This window comes from Trachurus trachurus (genome assembly GCF_905171665.1).
Source record: "Trachurus trachurus genome assembly, chromosome: 14".
NCBI lineage: Eukaryota > Metazoa > Chordata > Actinopteri > Carangiformes > Carangidae > Trachurus > Trachurus trachurus.
Window position 1 is genome coordinate 30,046,879 of NC_139903.1, and position 20,586 is coordinate 30,067,464.

Here is a 20,586-nt window from a genome sequence, read left to right on the forward strand (position 1 = left end):
ACATTGAGGCTTTTCATGAAAACCTCTTGTCTCGCCAAAGAAAAAAAATGCATGAGTCTTGTGCCGTCTCGCGTGGACCACGCGTGAAGTCCGCAAATTTGAACCAGTAACATCTGTAAATAGAAATGGCTAACGTGTTAAATTAGCATTCAATCTAGATAGCATGAGAGAGAACCATGGCTGGTGACACTGGGACAGTTGTAACACCCTGTTATCACCTGTTACCATCCTGAATCTTGGGGTATTCACACTACCGGCGATAAAAGCCACAAAACAGCCAATGTTGGCCAGCTCTGTCTTTCACCCTGTTAATTGGAGATGTGTTTTGTTGACTCTCTGGACACTTTCTGAGCTACAAAGGCTTGACTTACTGTAGCTAGCATGACCACAGCTAGCCAAACGAGGATGGTGAAATGTGATTGGCTTATGCTTCATCACGTCATTAAAACGAAGAAAAAAGTTGCGTACAGCACTCTTTATGTAGCGTCACACCTGTCACACGTGACAAGTGTCAGGCTTCAGCTTCATGTCTAGGCCTCCATTGATACTGACATGTTTTTTTTTATGTACCATAAAAAAGGTAATGGTCATCTGGACATTAATTAATTAACGAACAACATAAATGCTATGTAATCTGTGCCTATTTGAGTACTGTTGATTAATTATTTACTGCATAATAGTTTAGCCTTGTAGACAAACATACTTGGTTTAACAACAGTGCTGCTTACCTGCAACAGTACAAGTGAGCCACAGCGTTTTCAAAGGCCCAAACTAACTAAGATGGGTTCCACCTTGTGGCTCAACTTTACACATCTTACATAACAAAATGTGAGAATGCAATTACTACTAAATAATACTTTAGTTTGCTAATGCACTGAACCCCATGCCTTTTGCTTTATTTGCACCTTTCAATCAATCAATCAATCAATCAATCAATCAATCAATCAATCAATCAATCAATCAATCAATCAATCAATCAATCAATCAGGCTTTATTTGTATAGCACTTTTCATCCACATGGCAGCTCAAAGTGCTTCACATGATAAAAACAAGCAATATAGGGACATAGGGAACACATGTTAGGGAGACACACATACATTCGCAAACACATCACATTCACACAATAATTTTAGAACATTATGTAGGAGGTAAAATTATGATAGTGCAACACTTTTCTCACAATATGAGCTACAATATTACATTATGCATTATGCACTCATGATTTTATTATTAACAACGAGCCGATAATTACATTGTGAACTTTTGTTACATTTAAGTTATTACATTATGAACGGCCATGAGCTTTTGAAGCTACGTATGAAACAACTGGTCGGCTCTGTTTCCACCAAGGCTCAGAGGAGCATGGAGGAGCAGGCTGAACTGGTTTGGAGGCAAGAGGAGCTGAAGTTTTGAAAGTACTTAATTGTTGCCCCTGTTTTTTGGCTTTTAGGTTGTCTTTAACATCTGGCCAGGGACAACGGACAAAAACTAGCCTTGTTGGCTAACTCTTGCCCACCTACAGTTTTTCTTTTAACCCTGTTGATTAGTGGTGCGCTGTCCCTATGAAATAAACTAATAAATAAAGTAGGCAGAACTTTCACTGTGTGCTACTACTTATGCTACCATTTCCGTCCCATTTACCAGAAATGCAGCAACAGAAGCGGGTAGTGTGAACCTGGAGAAATTCATATCATCTGTCCTGGGTTACATCATCAATACGTGAAAAATGTTACAACAACAAAAACCATCACCATCCTCCCCAACCAGAATCTCTGGTTGAATGCCAGGTTGAGGTGTAAGCACAGGGCTCTGCATTGTGGGCTGAGGAAACCTGTCTGCAGGCATAAAGAGGAACTTCTTGACTAACAGGCCACAGACTGTTAGAACTATCCCCAGTTAATCCTCAATCGATGTGAGGGTCTGAGGGCAGAGGATGTTGTTATGATGCTGTGTAAAGCCTGCATGTGACTTGTGCCATCAGTTGCTGTAGCTCTACATTGTGGCCACAGCTGGTTTCCTTTTTATTGCCTGCAGATGACAGATATTAAATAGTCTGCTGTGCCGCTCCTTGTGAAAAACATTTAAATATAAATATTTGATTTAATATTTATTTCTTTGATAAATGACTGTGCCCTTTGAGGTGTCAGATTATCAGGAATTAATGGACTTGGCGGAAGCACCATACACCAGACCTCAGAGAAGAAAAAAAAAATCAATTTCATAAAAAATTCTAAGACTTTAGATTTATTGGCATAGTCCCATGCCCATGAATGACTGCAATGGCGTAATACATTTCCTGTTACATCACAAATTATGTAATGCCAACCGATTCCCATGATATAAAAATTCATCTATAAAAAGTAGTGGATCTTTGCTGCTGATGGTGAACCAACTTGTCATAACCAATTAACCTAGATAACAAAGGAGGTATTACTGTATTGCAAGCATAACTGTTGATAAAAACTGATTTTCATAATTTCTAAATGTCATCTAAATGTATGTTAAGATGTTTAACTTTGCATGTCTCATTGTTGCAGCTGTCCGCCAGAGAAGATTGTGTTTTGCTGTACAGTCAGTATTGTCATTTGATATCAGGAATCATTTTTATCAAGAATTCATTATCCTAACTAAATACTAACTTTTATGATCATATACTAACAGAATGTTGCAATTTTTGTTCTTCCAGCTTGATGGAAAACTACACCTACAACAGCTTCACACTCCAGTTGGAAGGTTTAAATATCTCCAAGGGCTTCGTCTACCCTTTGTTTCTTTTTATCTTGCTCTCCTACTTGTTTATAATTATTGCAAATGTCGGTATTGCAGTTTATGTTTTCATAGACAAAAACCTTCACCAACCCATGTATCTGCTTTTTTCTAATCTAGCAGTCAATGATATTCTTGGAAGCTCTATCATTCTGCCCCGTTTGCTTATAGACATACTGCGTCCTCCCTCTGAACGTCTCATCAGTTATTACGAGTGTGTGAGCCAAGCTTTCACTGCACATATCTTCATGACCACTGGACGGACTGTGCTCATGATTATGGCCTTTGACAGATATGTAGCCATCTGTAATCCTTTACGTTATTCTGCCATAATGACCAACAGGATGTTAGTGAAGCTGACGGTTTCTGCCTGGGGAGTGGCCTTTGTTCTGGTGGGGATTCTGCTGGGTCTGACCATAAGACTGAGCCGATGCAGGACTTTGATCAGAAGCCCTTACTGCGACAATGCTGGGCTGTTCAAACTTTCTTGTGAGAGTGTGTTCATCAATAACATGTATGGCCTCACTTTCACTGCCATCCTATACACAGGGTCTATAGGCAGCATGGTTCTCACCTACACCAAGATTACAGTAGTCTGTCTGACCAGTAAGAACAAGTCTCTGAACAGAAAGGCTTTGAAGACCTGCAGCACTCATCTGCTTGTGTATCTGATTTCATTGTTCAGTGGTTTTACTGTCATTGTTCTCCATCGTTTCCCACAGTATGCTGAGGCCAGAAAGTTTGTCACTATTTTGTTAATTATTATCCCTAGCAGCCTGAATCCCATTATTTATGGCATGCAGTCGAAGGAAATAAGACATTTTTTATCGAACTTGTTTCAGTCCAAAAAACTTTTGTCATCAAAATGAAGAAGAATTTCTAGATTTGTTTTTTTTTTTTTTTTGTTTTTTTACATATACTGGACCAACTAAAATAACATGTGTGTAAAATGTGTAGCCGTATAGATGTCACACTTAAAATGAGGACGTTTCTCACCTGAAGAGACACATGATATTTTCTGTGTAAAAACGCACCTCACTGACAATACATGATCAATAAGTTGCCACTAATTGCATACTCATCCACATATTGTAAGACCTGACCTTTCCTCTGATCTAGCGGCATCCTTTTCTGTTCAAATGTGACACACATGCATTTTAACAAGACGTGTATTTTAAGTTTCATATAAATAAGGTTTATTGTAATACACTACACAAACCATAAAACTTGTGAGTTGAACGTCTACCTAACTTTACATCTGTAAACTTATTCTGTAGGCCTTCTGTCCAGGTACTTTTGTTTGGGGCTGTTTTGGGTTTGGCCTGCTTAATAACCAGTAAAGCAGAACCTTGCTAGAGTGTATAGTGATATTTTATACAACAGTGCACTTCTAACTTAGTGGCAACAGATTGGATGAGACCTCTCCACAATATTCAAATAAAAACAGTGCATCCAATTTGGTGTGGTAGATTTTGACTGGTTTCATCTCAATACCTGAAACACCTTTGAAATGAACTGGAACACTGACTGTGAGCCAGGCCAGTGAGGTTCCAACATCTAGAGGAAAGACTTTTGGATCAAACACTTACACAGGTTCAGAGGAAGTGGACATCATAAGATGGACAGGAGAATCAGAGAGAGAATTGTGAAGACAGCAGGTCAGTGTACAGGTCTCTCCTGACTCAAGGCAAGGACAGTTTATTAGAATAGCCCATTTTTACAAACAGGTTGTCTCAAAGGGCTTTACACAGCATCAAAACAACATCCTCTGACCTTAGACCCTGACATCAACTGAGGAAAAACTACAGAGAAAACCCATAACAGGGAAAAATGGGAGAATCCTCAGGGTGAGCAAAAGAGGAGGGATCCCTCAACCAGGACAGGCAGATGTGCAATAGATGTTGTGTACAGACAAGAACAGTTTACAACATGGAATATGGGATAAATGGGGATTGTTCAGTGAAAGAAGAGCTGATGAAGGCAGTTTCTGGTGGGCAGGCTGGGCCATATACAGGGAAAGTAGGGAGAGCAGGCCAGTTTAGGGGCAGGAAACAAGGTGATGTGGCAGTTGGTGCAGAGGGAATGAATGCCCATGTCATCAGGGAAACCTTTGGGAATTAGGAGGAAGTTAGCTATACCGTTTAAAATGAATGTTTTTGTTCATGTTTGGACACCATGGATGGATGCTATGTCATTAATAAATTGTTAGATTATGACCACTACATCTCATGAGAGTATGAAAGATATATTTATGTGTGCGAGAAACTGTGAGTAGGGTGTGTGTGAGTGTGGGTGTCTGTGTGGGGGTCTGCCCACTATTCAGACATCCCACTATTCCGACATGTCTCTATTTAGACATCCCGCTATTATGACATCCCTCTATCTAGACATGCCGCTATTCCGACACTTTTTGGTATCGCTAGTCCGACTCGTCATCTTTTTTTTTTTTTTACAGCTGCGATACCCAGGCGCGTCTCTCTCTTTTTTTTCCTTTTCAGCATGCCTATCACCGGTTTGATGAGGGAGTGATGTTCTTAATGTCACAAACTCAACTATCAAGTCGCAAACAAAACTGACACACATGATAAACAAACAGATATGCTGCAGTTTGTTTGTCAAGTTAACCTGTGACCTTCAGCACCACGGACAGCGCGGCGAATGAGCCGCGGAGAAGTGCTCTGGGCTTAGGGCCTCATTTATCAAAACTGTAAGTAAGCAGTGTAAAACTGCTGCTACTAAATGTTTTGCTTAGGCCTACGGCGAAAAGAAGCCAAAATATTTACACCTTTTTCAGATCTATCAAACTGTGCGGGCACAACTCTCCGCAATTTCTCTTTGATAAATCAAACTGGATCCAAGAATGGTGCGCACTTGAACACACCTCATATTCCGCCCCCGGAATGCCTAGACACAACCATATATGGTCAGCACGTGCATATTAATTAGCCATGTGCGCTCTGTGGAGCGGCTACAAAGTGACAACAAAGTGACAACGAAGACAACGGGGGCAATAAATCAGACAGAAAAATGATCTTGCATTTTAATAAGCTACAATAAAAACAAAAACCTCCCAAATCTCAACAAAAGGGAGCAGAAAAAAGAATAATCTTATGTAATCTGCCCCTTTATCCCAGAATTTTTTTTTTCTTTTACCTATGTTAAAACAATGTAAAGCAGGATGATAGTTACCATTACTTTGAACGCCTTTCCACTACACAGTTACAGCTCTACTGGACTCGGTTTAGGTCATTTTCCATTACAGCTGAGTCCTTCACAGTTCCTCCTCAGGGCCGCGTTGTCTCACTCTTTATTCTCTCGTCAGCTCCAAACACACGTGCACCTCGTTAACTCAGGTGACAGAATAATAACAGGCTCAGTAGGCTGCAGATCAGTGTGCGCTGCTGCCAGTGTGTTTTTAAACTTGGCGGGTTTGTTTTTTCTTCTCTAATAGGCCTATGTATTTGTGTATGAGAAACAGTGTCTCAGATGAAAAATCAGAAGGACACGTCTGACTATAATGTAATCAATCAATGTCGGAAAAGCGGAATGTTTGAAAAATAGTAAAGTGCCGCTACTCCGACAATGAAAAAAAAAAAGTCGGAATAGTGGGACGCTTGAAAAATAATGTTAATGCCGCTATTCCGACAATTAGAAGTCAATGTCGAAATCGCGGCATGTCAGAATAGCAGCATGTAACCGTCTGTGTGTATAAGCGTGTGGGTGTGGGGCTGCCCATGATTTGTGTATTAATTCTTTGGTAACACTTTATAATACGGTCCGCGACTTAGAGCGTACCTATCGCTCTCTTTCCACATAGGTTGCCTCTTATTTCACACAAGTACTGAGTAACTGCGGCTCACTTCCCCCCGTTTCCCCCGTGCATTTACAGTGTAATAGGCTGCGTCTTAGCGCGTAACTCCGGTTAACTTACATCCTGCTTTACACCAACTTCCACAGAAGTACAGAGTAACTCTCGCTCACTTCCCTCACTGTTTTACAGTATAACTAGGCTGCGTCTTAGCATGTAACTCCTGTTCTCTTACAGTGTAACTCCTGGTCATTACCCACCAATCATTTTAACTACCAGGTAGGCTATATTAGAAATCAAATAGTCTACTGTACAATAATGAGCACAATTGTTACAATCCATTTTTTTCCTACGTGTCAGCAGGGAAATTTCACCTCTATTCCAGAGATTTATTATTCATTAATTAATTGTATGGTTTGGAATATTGAGAAATGGGTATAGAGTATGGAAATTGGCCAATAACAGGCAGGCTGGTAGCAAACCTACCACTCTAAAATGCACATAGAAGTTTAGTACTGTCATCCAAGGGCAAAACACAAACTATACAGTAATAAATCCACAATAATGAGTCATTCAGAGAGTTAGAACATGTTTTTATTCTTTATTAAACAGAAAACACATGACACATCCACACCCATGGTCATTCATAAACTTTAACTTTAACTAAACTTTACATGACCCCCCTGTCAGAGTCAGTAAATTTTAACATGACCCTGCATTAAGCCTTATCAAAAGATACATGACCCCCCCCAGCCATCGACCCATGACATTGCATCACGTAGCGCGTGACACTACATTATTTCATTTTGACAACCATGTGTGCAACACCTTCTCATCAATCCATGCCATTTATCAGCTGTTATTAAAACCCAACTCATCAATAACATAATCGCGATTTTGGACCAGCTCACATTACACAACAAGCCATTAACAATTAATCCACACTCAAACCGAAGCAACAATAATGTGAACTGCACTCAACAACGTATTATTACAAGGTTTACGACAGATGACCGACAACCTGGGCTGTGTGTGTGTGTGTGTGTGTGTGTGTGCCTGCGTGTGTAAGAAAGAGAGGGACAGAGATAGAGAAAGTAGGTAAAACCAGCTAACTGTTAGCTACCGTAGCTCAGGCGTCGGTCTCCCGTCAGGTAAAAGCTGCCGTTTATTCCTCAAATGTAGTTCATGAAGTTATTGAGCCTCTCTGGTACAGTTATCCATCACTGCAGTTGAATTAGCCGCTAAACTGCTGGACGCTAAAACCAAGGGGGCGTCTGTGTGTTTACAATTCACAAAAGCAAAGTGAACGTATGTGCTGCTCATAGCCTCTGTACAGTACTGAAGTTAAACTCACTCACCCATGAAAGACGTGCTAACCCGCATGCAAAGTCCTCATTTAGTTCTTGGCGAAGCGGTTAGCATCGTCACCTGCAGTGCAGGAGACCAGGGTTCGAAACCCATTCAGGGCAGACCAGAGCAATATAAAATAACGTTGTGATTTGGGGGCCGTTGCTCTCATTGTCATCAGTGCTTGCAGCTTTGAAATGTCCCGTTTTTGTTTTGTTTTTGTTTTTTGCGGGCATTGCAGTGTCCTCCAGACAAAAAGTTGAATGACCCCCCCTTGATGACCTTTTTTTTAGTGGACCCACCCCTCAACAAAGAATATTATGCAACTATACTGTAGTTGTCCTGGAGTTACCCAGTAACTACAGGGTAGTGGTCTGTATTATAAAGTGTTCACTGTTTGATCCTTTTTTGAGATGTGTTTGGTCCTTCTAAGTCTAAAATAGTCAATCAAGTCAGTTTCATTTGACAAATGGCTCTTTGTTACATCACACAATATGTAATGCCATGTGACTCATAATTTGAGAATTCATCTATAAAGAGCAGTAGATCCTCATTGCTGATAGTGAATATCATCATCTCATGGTGATAACTCAAGACTGATCAACCTAAGTCACAAAAGAGGCATTTACAGACTACAAGAGTTTAATGTGATTGTCATAAAAATACATTTTTATAACTGTTTTGAAGGAAAATGCATCTTTATCATTTCTAAATGTTTTTAAAATGTATGCAAAGATGTCTAACATTGCAAGTGGTGCTGCTTTAACTCTTTGTTGCTTACTGAACTGAAAAGTTGATGTTCTGTTAGACAGCCAGTATTGTCAGTTAACATCATCTATCATGAATATGTAAACTGCCAACAGTAACTTGCATAAAAACTTTCATTTGTGTTCTTCTAGGTTGATGGAAAACTACACCTACAACAGCTTCACACTCCAACTGGAAGGTTTAAATGTCTCCAAGGGCTCTCTCTACCCTGTGTTTCTTTTTATCTTTTTCTCCTACTTGTTTATAATTGTTGCAAATATTGGCATTGTTGTTCTTGTTATCCAGGACAAAAACCTACACCAGCCCATGTATCTGCTTTTTTTGAACCTTGCAGTCAACGACATACTTGGAAATTCCACCATATTGCCAAATTTACTTGTAGACATGCCGCGTCCTCCCTCTGAACGTCTCATCAGTTACTACGAGTGTGTGGTTCAAGCTTTTTGCACACACATGTTCGTTACTACCGGACGGACTGTGCTCATGATTATGGCCTTTGACAGATATGTAGCCATCTGTAATCCCCTACGTTATTCTGCCATAATGACCAACAGGATGTTAGTGAAGCTGACGGTTTCTGCCTGGGGAGTGGCTTTTGTTCTGGTCGGGATTCTGCTGGGTCTGACCATAAGACTGAACCGATGCAGGACTCTGATCAGAAGCCTTTTCTGCGACAATGCTGGGCTGTTCAAACTTTCTTGTGAGAGTGTATTCATCAATAACATGTATGGCCTCACTTTCACTGCCATCCTATACACAGGGTCTATAGGCAGCATGGTTCTCACCTACACCAAGATTACAGTAGTCTGTCTGACCAGTAAGAACAAGTCTCTGAACAGAAAGGCTTTGAAGACCTGCAGCACTCATCTGCTTGTGTATCTGATTTCATTGTTCAGTGGTTTTACTGTCATTGTTCTCCATCGTTTCCCACAGTATGCTGAGACCAGAAAATTTGTCACTATTTTGTTATTTATTATCCCTGGTAGCCTGAATCCCATTATCTATGGCATGCAGTCTAAGGAAATAAGACATTTTTTGTCAAACTTGATTCAGTCCAAAAAGCTTTTGTCATCAAAATGAAGATGAATTTCTAGATTTTTTTTTTTTTTTTTTTTTACATGTACTGGACCAACTAAAATAACAAAATGTGTAGCTGTATCGATATCTCACTTAAAATGAGAAGGTTTCTCACCTGAAGAGACACATTATATTTTCTGTGTAAAAACGCACCTCACTGACAATACATAATCAATAAGTTGCCACCCATCCACATATTGTAATACCTGACCTTTCCTCTGATCTAGCGTCATCCTTTTCTGTTCAAATGTGACACACATGTATTTGAATAAGACATGCATTTTTAGTTTTATATAAATAAGGTTTATTGTATGATTATATGATACACAAACCATAAAACTTGATTGAATATACACTACTTTTGAGTTGAATGTCTACCTAACTTTACATCTGTTATCTTTTTCTATAGGCCCTCTGTCCAGGTACATTTGTTCAGGACTGTTTTGGGTTTGGCCTGCTTAATTTCAGTAAAGTGGAATCTTGCTGGAGTGAACAGTGATATTTTAGACAACAGTGCACTTCTAACTTAGTGGCAACAGATTGGATGAGACCTCTCAGCAAGATTCAAATAAAAATAAAAATTTCATCTCAATACCTGAAACACCTTTGAAATGAACTGGAACACTGACTGTGAGCCAGGCCAGTGAGGTTCCAACATCTAAAGGAAAATCTTTTGGATCAAACACTTACACAGGTTCAGAGGAATTGGACATAAGATGGACAGGAGAATCGGAGAGAGAATTGTGAAGACAGCAGGTCATTGTACAGGTCTCTCCAGACACAAGGCAATGACAGTTTATTAGAATAGCCCATTTTTACAAACAGGTTGTCTCAAAGGGCTTTACACAGCATCAAAACAACATCCTCTGACCTTAGACCCTGACATCAACTGAGGAGACACTACAGAGAAAACCCATAACAGGGAAAAATGGGAGAATCCTCAGGGTGAACAACAGAGGAGGGATCCCTCACTCAGGACAGGCAGATGTGCAATAGATGTTGTGTACAGACAAGACAACAGTTTACAACATGGAATATGGAATAAATGGGGATTGTTCAGTGAAAGAAGAGCTGATGAAGGCAGTTTCTGGTGGGCAGACTGGGCCATATACAGGGAAAGTAGGGAGAGCAGGCCAGTTTATGGGCAGGAAACAAGGTGATGTGGCAAGTTGGTGCAGAGGGAATGAGTGACTAGTTGTCGCCCATGTCATCAGGGAAACCTTTGAGAATTAGGAGGAAGTTAGCTATACCGTTGAAAATGAATGTTTTTGTTCATGTTTGGACACCATGGATGGATGCTATGTCATTAATAAATTGTTAGATTATGACCACTACATTTCATGAGAGTATGTGATATATTTATGTGTGTGCGAGAACCTGTGAGTTTGGGTGTGTATGAGTGTGTATAAATGTGTGGGTGTGGGGGGTGCCCATGATTTGTGTATTCATTCTTTTCTATAAACGGTGTAGTATTCAAACTTTGACAAATTTCCTCTATATGTCCATGCTGGGCACAACGTTTTGTGCAGAAGGCCTCACATGATGTTCAGTGTCTAACAGACATGTAAGGGGTGACACCAACTGTAAAATCACATCTTCTTCAGGGAACACTTGGAACCTGGAAGACATTTAGGAGCTGCATAACTGAGCTTGTATGGGCTTCAACTTGGCAAATACCCGATTCCCGGTGGAAGAAAGAAAGAAAAGGCCATTTACAAGTTCTGTACTTGGCAGCACCCAGGTACCATCCGTCACAATGCAACTAGTGATGAAGCTGGCAAAAATGTCTGAGGGACCCAGCATTCATCTGAGTGACCAGCCAAGACCTGGAGGCCGGGCCTTCTGCAGTGGACAAGTTAGGCCTACCTGCTAAATTAGGGCCTGGATAAAACAACATGGATGGCATCCTCCCACAGATTCTCTGGCTTTTTGTTACATCACACAATATGCAATGCCATGTGACTAATTGAGAATTCATCTATAAAGAGCAGTAGATCCTCATTGCTGATAGTGAATACCATCATCTCATGGTGACAACTCAAGACTGATCAACCTAAGTCACAAAAGAGGCATTTACAGACTACAAGAGTTTAAAGGGATAGTTCGGGTCTTTTGATATGAATCTATATGGCATCCCCATCACCAGTTACGTGCTGTGACAGTGACTTTTCCCCGGACTGCGTCCCGTGAGCGGAGTTCCGGCCTGGTTTCGGTGCTGACGAATGTAGTCCGGCTAGTTGGCTGGGGTCACGAAAATTAAGCGTTTTTCTTCTCAAAACAATATGCGTTCAAAAGAGTGATACATTTGCATCACAAAACCGTTGTCCACGAAAAAGTCTGACCTCGCAATCGCTTGGCGCTATTTTCTCTCCCTCCGTATCACTGCGCACTGCCGCCTGTAGACGGCTGTGCGCGTTTCTATCAGCTGTTTCACGGAGTTTACTGCTCGGATAGTTCACATAAACATTTCTGATTATGACACAAGTGATGAAGCCATCCCTTGTTTTAGCACAGAGCTAAAGGGAGAGCTTTATGAACCTGATGTGATGCTGAACTTCGTCAGATGGAGTTAAAACGAGCAGACAGAGAGAGGAGGGACAGGGAAGTGACAAGCTGAAGTTAGACCACAGCTGTAGCTGTGACGGACAGGGTGATGATCAGTAATGCAGCGCAGTCCGTTATGGAAGATCTGAGGCTCCTCTGACAGCTGCAGGTGAGCCGCAGGTGAGCTGCACGTCAGCTGGCTGGAGAGTAGTGCCGTTCTTTTTTTTTCTTTCTTTTTTTTCCAGCAGCACCGTCCGGTGCAGGTGATGCACGCTGTCTGTCTGTGTATGTTTGTAGGTCTGATCTTCCACCATGAACTGCGCTGCAACGATCACCCACCTCTTTACCTAACTCCATCTGACGAAGTTCAGCATCACATCAGGTTCATAAAGCTCTCCCTTTAGCTCTGTGCTAAAACAAGGGATGGCTTCATGACTTGTGTCATAATCAGATATGTTTATGTGAACTATCCGAGCAGTAAACTCAGTGAAACAGCTGATAGAAACGCGCACAGCCGTCTACAGGCGGCAGCGCGCAGTGATACGGATGGAGAGAAAATAGCGCCAAGCGATTGCGAGGTCAGACTTTTTCGTGGACAACGGTTTTGTGATGCAAATGTATCACTCTTTTGAACGCATATTGTTTTGAGAAGAAAAACGCTTTATTTTCGTGACCCCAGCCAACTAGCCGGACTACATTCGTCAGCACCGAAACCAGGCCGGAACTCCGCTCACGGGACACAGTCCGGGGAAATTCACCGTCACAGCACGTAACTGATGATGGGGATGCCATATAGATTCATATCAAAAGACCCGAACTATCCCTTTAATGTCATTGTCATAAAAATACATTTTTACAACTGTTTTGAAGGAAAATGCATCTTTGTAATTTCTAAATGTTGGTACAATACAAATATGTCTAACATTGCAAGTGGTACTGCTTACTGAACTGAAAAGTTGGTGTTTTGTTGGACAGCCAGTATTGTCAGTTAACATCAGCTATCATGAATATATAGACTATCAACAGTAACTTGCAGCGTAACAGAAAACTGTCATTTGTGTTCTTCTAGGTTGATGGAAAACTACACCTACAACAGCTTCACACTCCAACTGGAAGGTTTAAATGTCTCCAAGGGCTCTCTCTACCCTGTGTTTCTTTTTATCTTTTTCTCCTACTTGTTTATAATTGTTGCAAATATTGGCATTGTTGCTCTTGTTATCCGGGACAAAAACCTACACCAGCCCATGTATCTGCTTTTTTTTAACCTTGCAGTCAACGACATACTTGGAAATTCCACCATATTGCCGCATTTACTTGTAGACATGCTGCGTCCTCCCTCTGAACGTCTCATCAGTTACTATGAGTGTGTGGTTCAAGCTTTTTGCACACACATGTTCAGTACCACCACTCGCACTGTGCTCATGATTATGGCCTTTGACAGATATGTAGCCATCTGTAATCCCCTACGTTATTCTGCCATAATGACCAACAGGATGTTAGTGAAGTTGACGGTTTCTGCCTGGGGAGTGGCTTTTGTTCTGGTGGGGATTCTACTGGGTCTGACCATAAGACTGAACCGATGCAGGACTCTGATCAGAAGCCCTTACTGTGACAATGCTGGGCTCTTCAAACTCTCCTGTGACAGTGTGTTTATCAATAATGTCTATGGCCTCACTTTCACTGTAGTCCTGTTCACAGGGTCTATAGGCAGCATGGTCCTCACCTACACCAAGATTACAGTAGTCTGTCTGACCAGTAAGAACAAGTCTCTGAACAGAAAGGCTTTGAAGACCTGCAGCACTCATCTGCTTGTGTATCTGATTTCTTTTTTCAGTGGAATGTGTATTATTATTCTCCATCGATTTCCGCAGTATGCTGAGACCAGAAAATTTGTTGCAATTTTATATCTTATCATCCCTGGCAGCTGCAACCCTATTATTTATGGAATGCAGTCTAAAGAGATACGGAAATTTTTGTTCAATTCGTCTGAATCCAAGAAAGCCATGTCTTCAAAATAAGTACAAATTCTATTACATAGAGAGTAGCTTAATGTATTCTCTTTTCTTTTGTTCAATGTATGTGTTGCCAGATATTTTGTTTGGAGAGTTTGTTTTCAAAGAGCCCACATGACTTTTTTTTGTATTGTTGTGGGCCTCATGTTGTTTTCATATATGAAACATTTGGGTTTTGGAACAGAAACTTGACAAGGGTTCATGTTCTGCAGCGAAATGCAACATGAGTAGGGGATATTTACCTGCAACAAGAAAACTCAAAACACAAATTGTCAAGTTCTGTTAAAATTTGCTGATCACTAAATATTTAAAGTGACTCATCATTGTAATATAGACACTCAAAATGAATCTGGACTTTTCTGTTATTCATCCATCTATGCATCTGACCACAAAACCTCTGGTGTGCCCAGACCAAATGTGCCTGGGCTCAGCTCCTCAGTTCCAGAGAAGATAAATCATTTCAAATAAAGAACCAGCCTCCCAAGTTTGGTGTGGTAGATTTTGACTGGTTTCACCACAACCACATCACACACCTTTGATGAACTGAGATGCAGAGCTAGGGCAGCTAGGTTTCAAAACCTGATTCAAAATCTTCATGAAACAAACATATGCAAGTTCAGAGAAGGTAAAGATAATCAGATGGACGGGGGGAATCAGACAGAGAAGTGTGAAGGTAAAGACAGCAGGTTAGTGTGCAGGCTGGAGTCTCTCCAGAGACTCTCTGTCTGCCACCACCTCACTGCTGCTTTTAATTCTATTAACCTGCTGGTCACTGAGTCACCTGGGAGCTCTGAGGCCTCCAGGACATTCATTACAGCCCTGTAATAGCACAGGTATTTCCACAACACCACTGACAGCCTGTGGGACACATGGTCCACCAAGACTTCCTGCATGGCCCACAGAGCAATAATGAATTAAGAAAATGTGAAAAAGAAAAAAAAAGACCTCTGGTACAACAATGTACACACCTACAGTTGGTCCCTGATTGACTCTCATCAGCATTGACCATTCTAATATTGCTCTTTGCTGTTCTTTAATGAACATTTGTAGCTAACCAACTGAAATGTAGGCTGACTACTTCCTGTTTACATCAGCTCACATCATCAGACATCAGTTTACACTAGGCCTCATTTATCAAACAAGTATGCACCAAAAAAATGGGTGGACGCCAAAGGAGGTGCAAGGATCAGTAACTCCACTTTTATTTTGAGCAACTGAGGTGAATTAAAATCCATGTGTAGACAGAGAAATATACAGTATATTAGGAACACTGTTCATTAATCAGCTGTTAAAATAGAAACAGTCATTGTAGATCTACAGTATTATTGTTAGAGCACTACACATGAGAGACAGAAACTTCCTCCAACAGCTGCTCAGCCACTTCTCTTAAAGGGATATTACACCCCCTCCAGAGATGAAGTTTTCCAACAGCAAACTTTTCTAGTTGTAGCAACTTCAGCACAGAGAGCCAGATAGCAAAATACTGCTGTCTTTGTAGCCAAGAGCCAACTGGGATCAAAAAAGGCACAAATAATGCTCAGAACATCTTTTTTTTTTCAGTTTTTGACCAGAGAGAGGAGGACTGCTTACATCCCAGCCATCACCCAGGCCTTGTCCGTGCAAATTGATGATATCGCAGCACAGACTATTCTGGGTGCAATGACCTATGGCAGGTATTAAAATGTCATAAAAAGGACCTTTGCTGCACATCATTCTTGTTTCTCTCTCCACAATTTGCTGTGGAGTGGTCAGGACGGTAGCATTGGTCTGGATAGCTGCGAAGAAGTCAGTCAAGACTGAAGACAAGTCAAAGTGGGAGACAGTGTCTGTGCCTGGCAGCACAAACACATGTGACTTTTCCAAGCACCACCACAGACAGACTGGTTGTTTACTGGGATGTGACAAGTGGGCTACTGGTGTGTGGTGGGAGAGTCCAGTACTTCAAGAAGGATGGCAAAGCTGTTCTTCTCTTACCCTTTGATGTCTGGGTCACAACCCTCTTGGCTCGTGAAGCCCACAGCAAAGGACATGACGGAGTAGCAGGGACCTTAATGATGAGATGGAAGGCTTGGATCATGATGACCTACCCGAGGAAAGAGCAAGTCCTACTGCACCATTTGAGTTCATTGCTGTCGACTTATTCAGACCCTACCATGTGAGGGATGACAACAAAAAAGGCGTCCATGAAGGTTTGGGGGGTGGTGTTTTGTTCTATGTCAAGCAGAGCTATGCATGCAGGGTGGGCGAACACACTGTTGACTGAGAGCTTCTTACTTGCTTACCAGAGGTTCACTGCACTCCGAGGAGATCCATCAAAGGTCTGGTCTGATCCTGGTACCAATTTCATTGGTGCAAAACCCGTTTTGGCAGAACTGTACTCTTTGCTGGGGGAACAAAACAAAGAAAACCTGGAGGAGTTTGCTGCTAGGCATCAGACTGAGTGGACCTGGAAAATCAATCCGGCTGATTCTCCACACCGGAATGGATCCACTGAAGCTGCAGTGCGGATCACTAAGAGGGCGCTCCAAAGTCTAAGGGAGGGAACGAACCTCAGTTTCAGTGAGTTCCTGACAGTACTTCAATAGCTGCTAACCTTGCCAACAAACACCCCATAGATGCGAGAGCTCAGAGCCTAGAAGACCGACTTGAATATGTCACACCTAACTCTCTCTTGCTTGGTCAAGCTTCGCAGAGCAGTGATTTGAAGACATTCGACTTTGCCGCTTACCCGTACAAAAGACTGCGGGAGACAAGTCCAAGTCAACCGCTTCTGGAAGTCATGGAGTCAGCTCGCTGGTCCAAACCTGTTTGTGCGAGGAAAATGGCACAAGAGATGTTGCCGTTGGTGAAATGGTTTGGCTGTGTGACCAAAACACACTGAGAGGGAAATTCAAACTTGGGAGAGTCGTTAGCGTGAATCCTGACTCAAAAGGTATTGTTAGAGATGTCAATGTTCAAGTCTCTCCAAGCCATTGTGTTCTGGTCAACAGCTCCAGACCAACTGTCAAAGGCTCAGCATCCATCAACACAAAAGGTACTGTGCTGCATAGAGATGTCAGACGTCTCGTTGTCCTCCTTCCGAAAGAGGACCAGGACAGGCATGACTACTGACGCTTCAACCTTGGGCTCGCCTGGAGGAACCTGGAGGCTGTGCAATCTTCCCTAAGACCCATGGAGAGGTTGAGTGGGAGGTGTTGCGGCGAGTCAAAGGTGCCGAGCGCTCCGCTCCTGCTTCTCAGGTGGAGGCTGATTGCTCCGCTGTGGGCCCAGTGGGGCGCGCACACGCTCGCCAGCGATCCACAGGTGAAGCAGATTCAGTAATCACCTGAGCAGGACAGGCCGGCTTTGTGTGTGCACCATAGACTGTAAAAAGAATGGACGTAGCATCCGTGACGTCACCCATTGGTTTTAGGGAGTCGTTTTTGTGACTCAAATATGGCGGCCTGAACAGCGCCATGTTGGATTGGCCGACCGAGAACCCGCCCACTGGCCTCGAAGCAGCTGTCCACGGACCTGCTCGGAACTCTCACTCAATGTTTCCGCGCCCGGAGTTAATAACAGTAAAACGGTAGAGTTAAAAAAGAATTCACCCACCTCAGAGTGTGTGCGGGGGTAGAAACTATCGATTGAGACCAAAAAACGTTCTGACACCAGGCTTTGATCATGTTTATTGAGGATGTAAAGTCGGTGATTTTAACATGGGGGTCTATGGAGAATGCTGTTTTCTGACACCAGCCCCCAGAGGAAGCCGAGGGGATTGCAGTTTTTTGAACGCGGAAGTGAGCTTCACTTCTCAGACCGACAACTGCCCCCTTGGTGTGCACGCCGGGAGTCAACGGACGCTTCATGGAGAAACGGGAGAGGAAAAGGCGCTAACACTCTCAAATGACTGCCGGTATTCTTTGTTTCCTTCTATGTTAACTGGGTCACTTATTTAATTTATTCATGAACATTATGAGGCATGAAGTTTGCTCATGTGGTGTGGTTATATTGGTGTGCGCAGTGATGTGATCCATGTAAATGCACTGTTAAAAATATTTAAGTTAAATAAGGCATTAAAATAGATTATTAGTTATTTATAGGGTAAGCCTTTGGATAAAAGTGTAAAATATCAGTAAAACTGTGCACTGTAAAACTTGTTAAAACATTTGAGTTAGTTAACAAAGTTTTAAATAGGGACAATTACTTAATCATTTATTAACTAACTTTGCGTAGTAAACCTTAATTAATTGCTTACTAATAGGCTACATTAATGTGTTTCCTAATCCTAAGTAATACTAATGATTGTTAACGTATCTGTAAACAGTTAATTAATGCTTAACAATGTACTAACTAACATTAATTGAGGGACCCTTATTGTAAAGTGTTACCAATATTTTCAAAGAGAATGATCGAATTTGAAAAGCAAAGGAAACACTGCAGACTTACGTAGAATTTGACAAATATTTCATGTTGCATCATATATTTGTCTATTGAAATGAAAACTGATTTCCCCCATGATCGAATCACGTCTATAAAAGCTTCCTACAGAGGACACAATGCCAGATGCAGATGGATATTGTCTGAGGCTACAAGTGAGACACAAATAAAAGAAGAAAATAGACACTTTGGGGATGTGTAACTGATTAGCAGGCATTTGTTTTCATAAAATTATTTCAGTTAACAACTGTGTAAGAAACACACACTCCTGCATCTTTAAATCAAATCTCTGATACTGATATTAGAAGGACATCATAATGTAAACATATATGTTGAACATCATTGTTCTGTTCTTTCAGGTTGATGGAAAACTACACCTTCAACAGCCCCATTCTCCAGCTGGAGGGGTTGAAGGTCTCGGAGGAGTCTGTCTACCCAGTGTTCTTCTCACTCCTTTTCTCCTACTTGTTTATAATGGTTGCAAATGTGAGCATTTTAACAGTTATTTTCATTGACAAGAACCTTCACCAGCCCATGTATCTGCTTTTTTGCAACCTGTCTGTCAGTGACATCATTAGCAGCACTCGTGTTCTGCCTCGTGTAATCTCAGACATGCTGCTTCCTCCTTCTGAACGTCTCATCACTTACTATGAGTGTGTGGTCCAGGCTTTTTCCTCAAACTTTGTAGGTACCACAGCTCACACTGTGCTAATGATTATGGCTTTTGACAGATATGTGGCCATCTGCAATCCCCTGCGTTATGCCTCCATAATGACCAACAAGATGGTGATCAAGCTTACGGTTTCTGCCTGGGGAGTGGCCTTTGTTCTGGTGGGGATTCTGCTGGGTCTGACCATAAGACTGAACCGATGCAGGACTATGATTAAGAATACTCACTGTGACAATGCCTCCCTGTTCAAACTCTCCTGTGAGAGTGTGTTCATTAATAATGTCTATGGCCTCACTTTCACAGTGGTGCTGTTTACAGGGTCTATAGGCAGCATGGTTCTCACTTATACTAAGATAACTGTGGTCTGTCTGACCAGTAAGAACAAGTCTCTGAACAGTAAAGCCTTAAAGACTTGCAGCACTCATCTGGTTGTTTATCTGATCATGTTGTTAAGTGGATGCATTATCATAACTTTACATCGTTTCCCTCAGTACTCAGACTACAGAAAACTTTCTTCCATCCTGTTTGTTATTGTGCCCGGTATTTTCAACCCCATAATCTATGGCATGCAGTCCAAAGAGATACGGAAATTCTTATCTGAAATGTTTCTGTCTAAACGCCTGTTTGCCATCAAGTGAAAGAAAAATGTTGGCCTATCTATAAATGATTCAGCAAAATCATATGAAAACTGTGAACAGTGAATTCATTGAATGAATCCACATTCCACAGTCAAACTAACCAAACAACTGTCTTAATTTGAGGTTTTATACTGAACTTTGTAAATATGCAGTCTAAATAAATTTTTAAAGAACATGTGACTGCAAAAGATTCTATTTACATTCAAATGACGAATGGGATACAAAAAATCTCAGGTAGTGCACATGGTAAAATGTATATTTGAGATCTGCACAAACAGGATCAAAAGCAAATGTAACAAGCTATCAAATAGGTCAGTGATCCATTTCAGTGCAACTGAAAACCATAAATCATTCAACTAAATCATTTAAGAATCAGTGAATTCAGTGAATGAATCGGGGTCATCCCTATGTTCCCCGGGTCCTATGTGCAGTGGCGTCCCTAGGCTAAAACATTCGGGGCTAAAGCCCCGGATGTTTTTTAATTAGCCCCGAATATTAATTTTCAAAAAAAAAAAAAAAAAAAAATATTATTATTTT

At 41.5% G+C, this 20,586-nt stretch overlaps 4 protein-coding genes across 4 annotated transcripts; all 4 read left to right on the top strand.

The window, feature by feature from the left end:
- Window positions 1-2,690: 2,690 nt before the first annotated feature.
- LOC310996570 (olfactory receptor 5AC1-like) lies at window positions 2,691-3,635 on the top strand (the record flags this gene model as incomplete). Its single annotated transcript, XM_083985992.1, has 1 exon — window positions 2,691-3,635. One exon carries the CDS (start codon window positions 2,691-2,693, stop codon window positions 3,633-3,635), a length of 945 nt encoding a protein of 314 aa, XP_083842118.1.
- Window positions 3,636-8,824: 5,189 nt separating this feature from the next.
- Window positions 8,825-9,769, top strand: LOC310996571 (olfactory receptor 5AC1-like; the record flags this gene model as incomplete). Its single annotated transcript, XM_083985993.1, has 1 exon — window positions 8,825-9,769. One exon carries the CDS (start codon window positions 8,825-8,827, stop codon window positions 9,767-9,769), a length of 945 nt encoding a protein of 314 aa, XP_083842119.1.
- A 3,614-nt stretch (window positions 9,770-13,383) lies between these two features.
- On the top strand, window positions 13,384-14,328 carry LOC310996572 (olfactory receptor 52K1-like; the record flags this gene model as incomplete). The annotated part of the gene is made up of 1 exon (XM_083985994.1): window positions 13,384-14,328. One exon carries the CDS (start codon window positions 13,384-13,386, stop codon window positions 14,326-14,328), a length of 945 nt encoding a protein of 314 aa, XP_083842120.1.
- Window positions 14,329-19,098: 4,770 nt separating this feature from the next.
- On the top strand, window positions 19,099-20,049 carry LOC310996573 (olfactory receptor 6X1-like; the record flags this gene model as incomplete). The annotated part of the gene is made up of 1 exon (XM_083985995.1): window positions 19,099-20,049. Exon 1 carries the CDS (start codon window positions 19,105-19,107, stop codon window positions 20,047-20,049), a length of 945 nt encoding a protein of 314 aa, XP_083842121.1. The 5' UTR covers window positions 19,099-19,104.
- Between the last annotated feature and the right edge of the window lie 537 nt (window positions 20,050-20,586).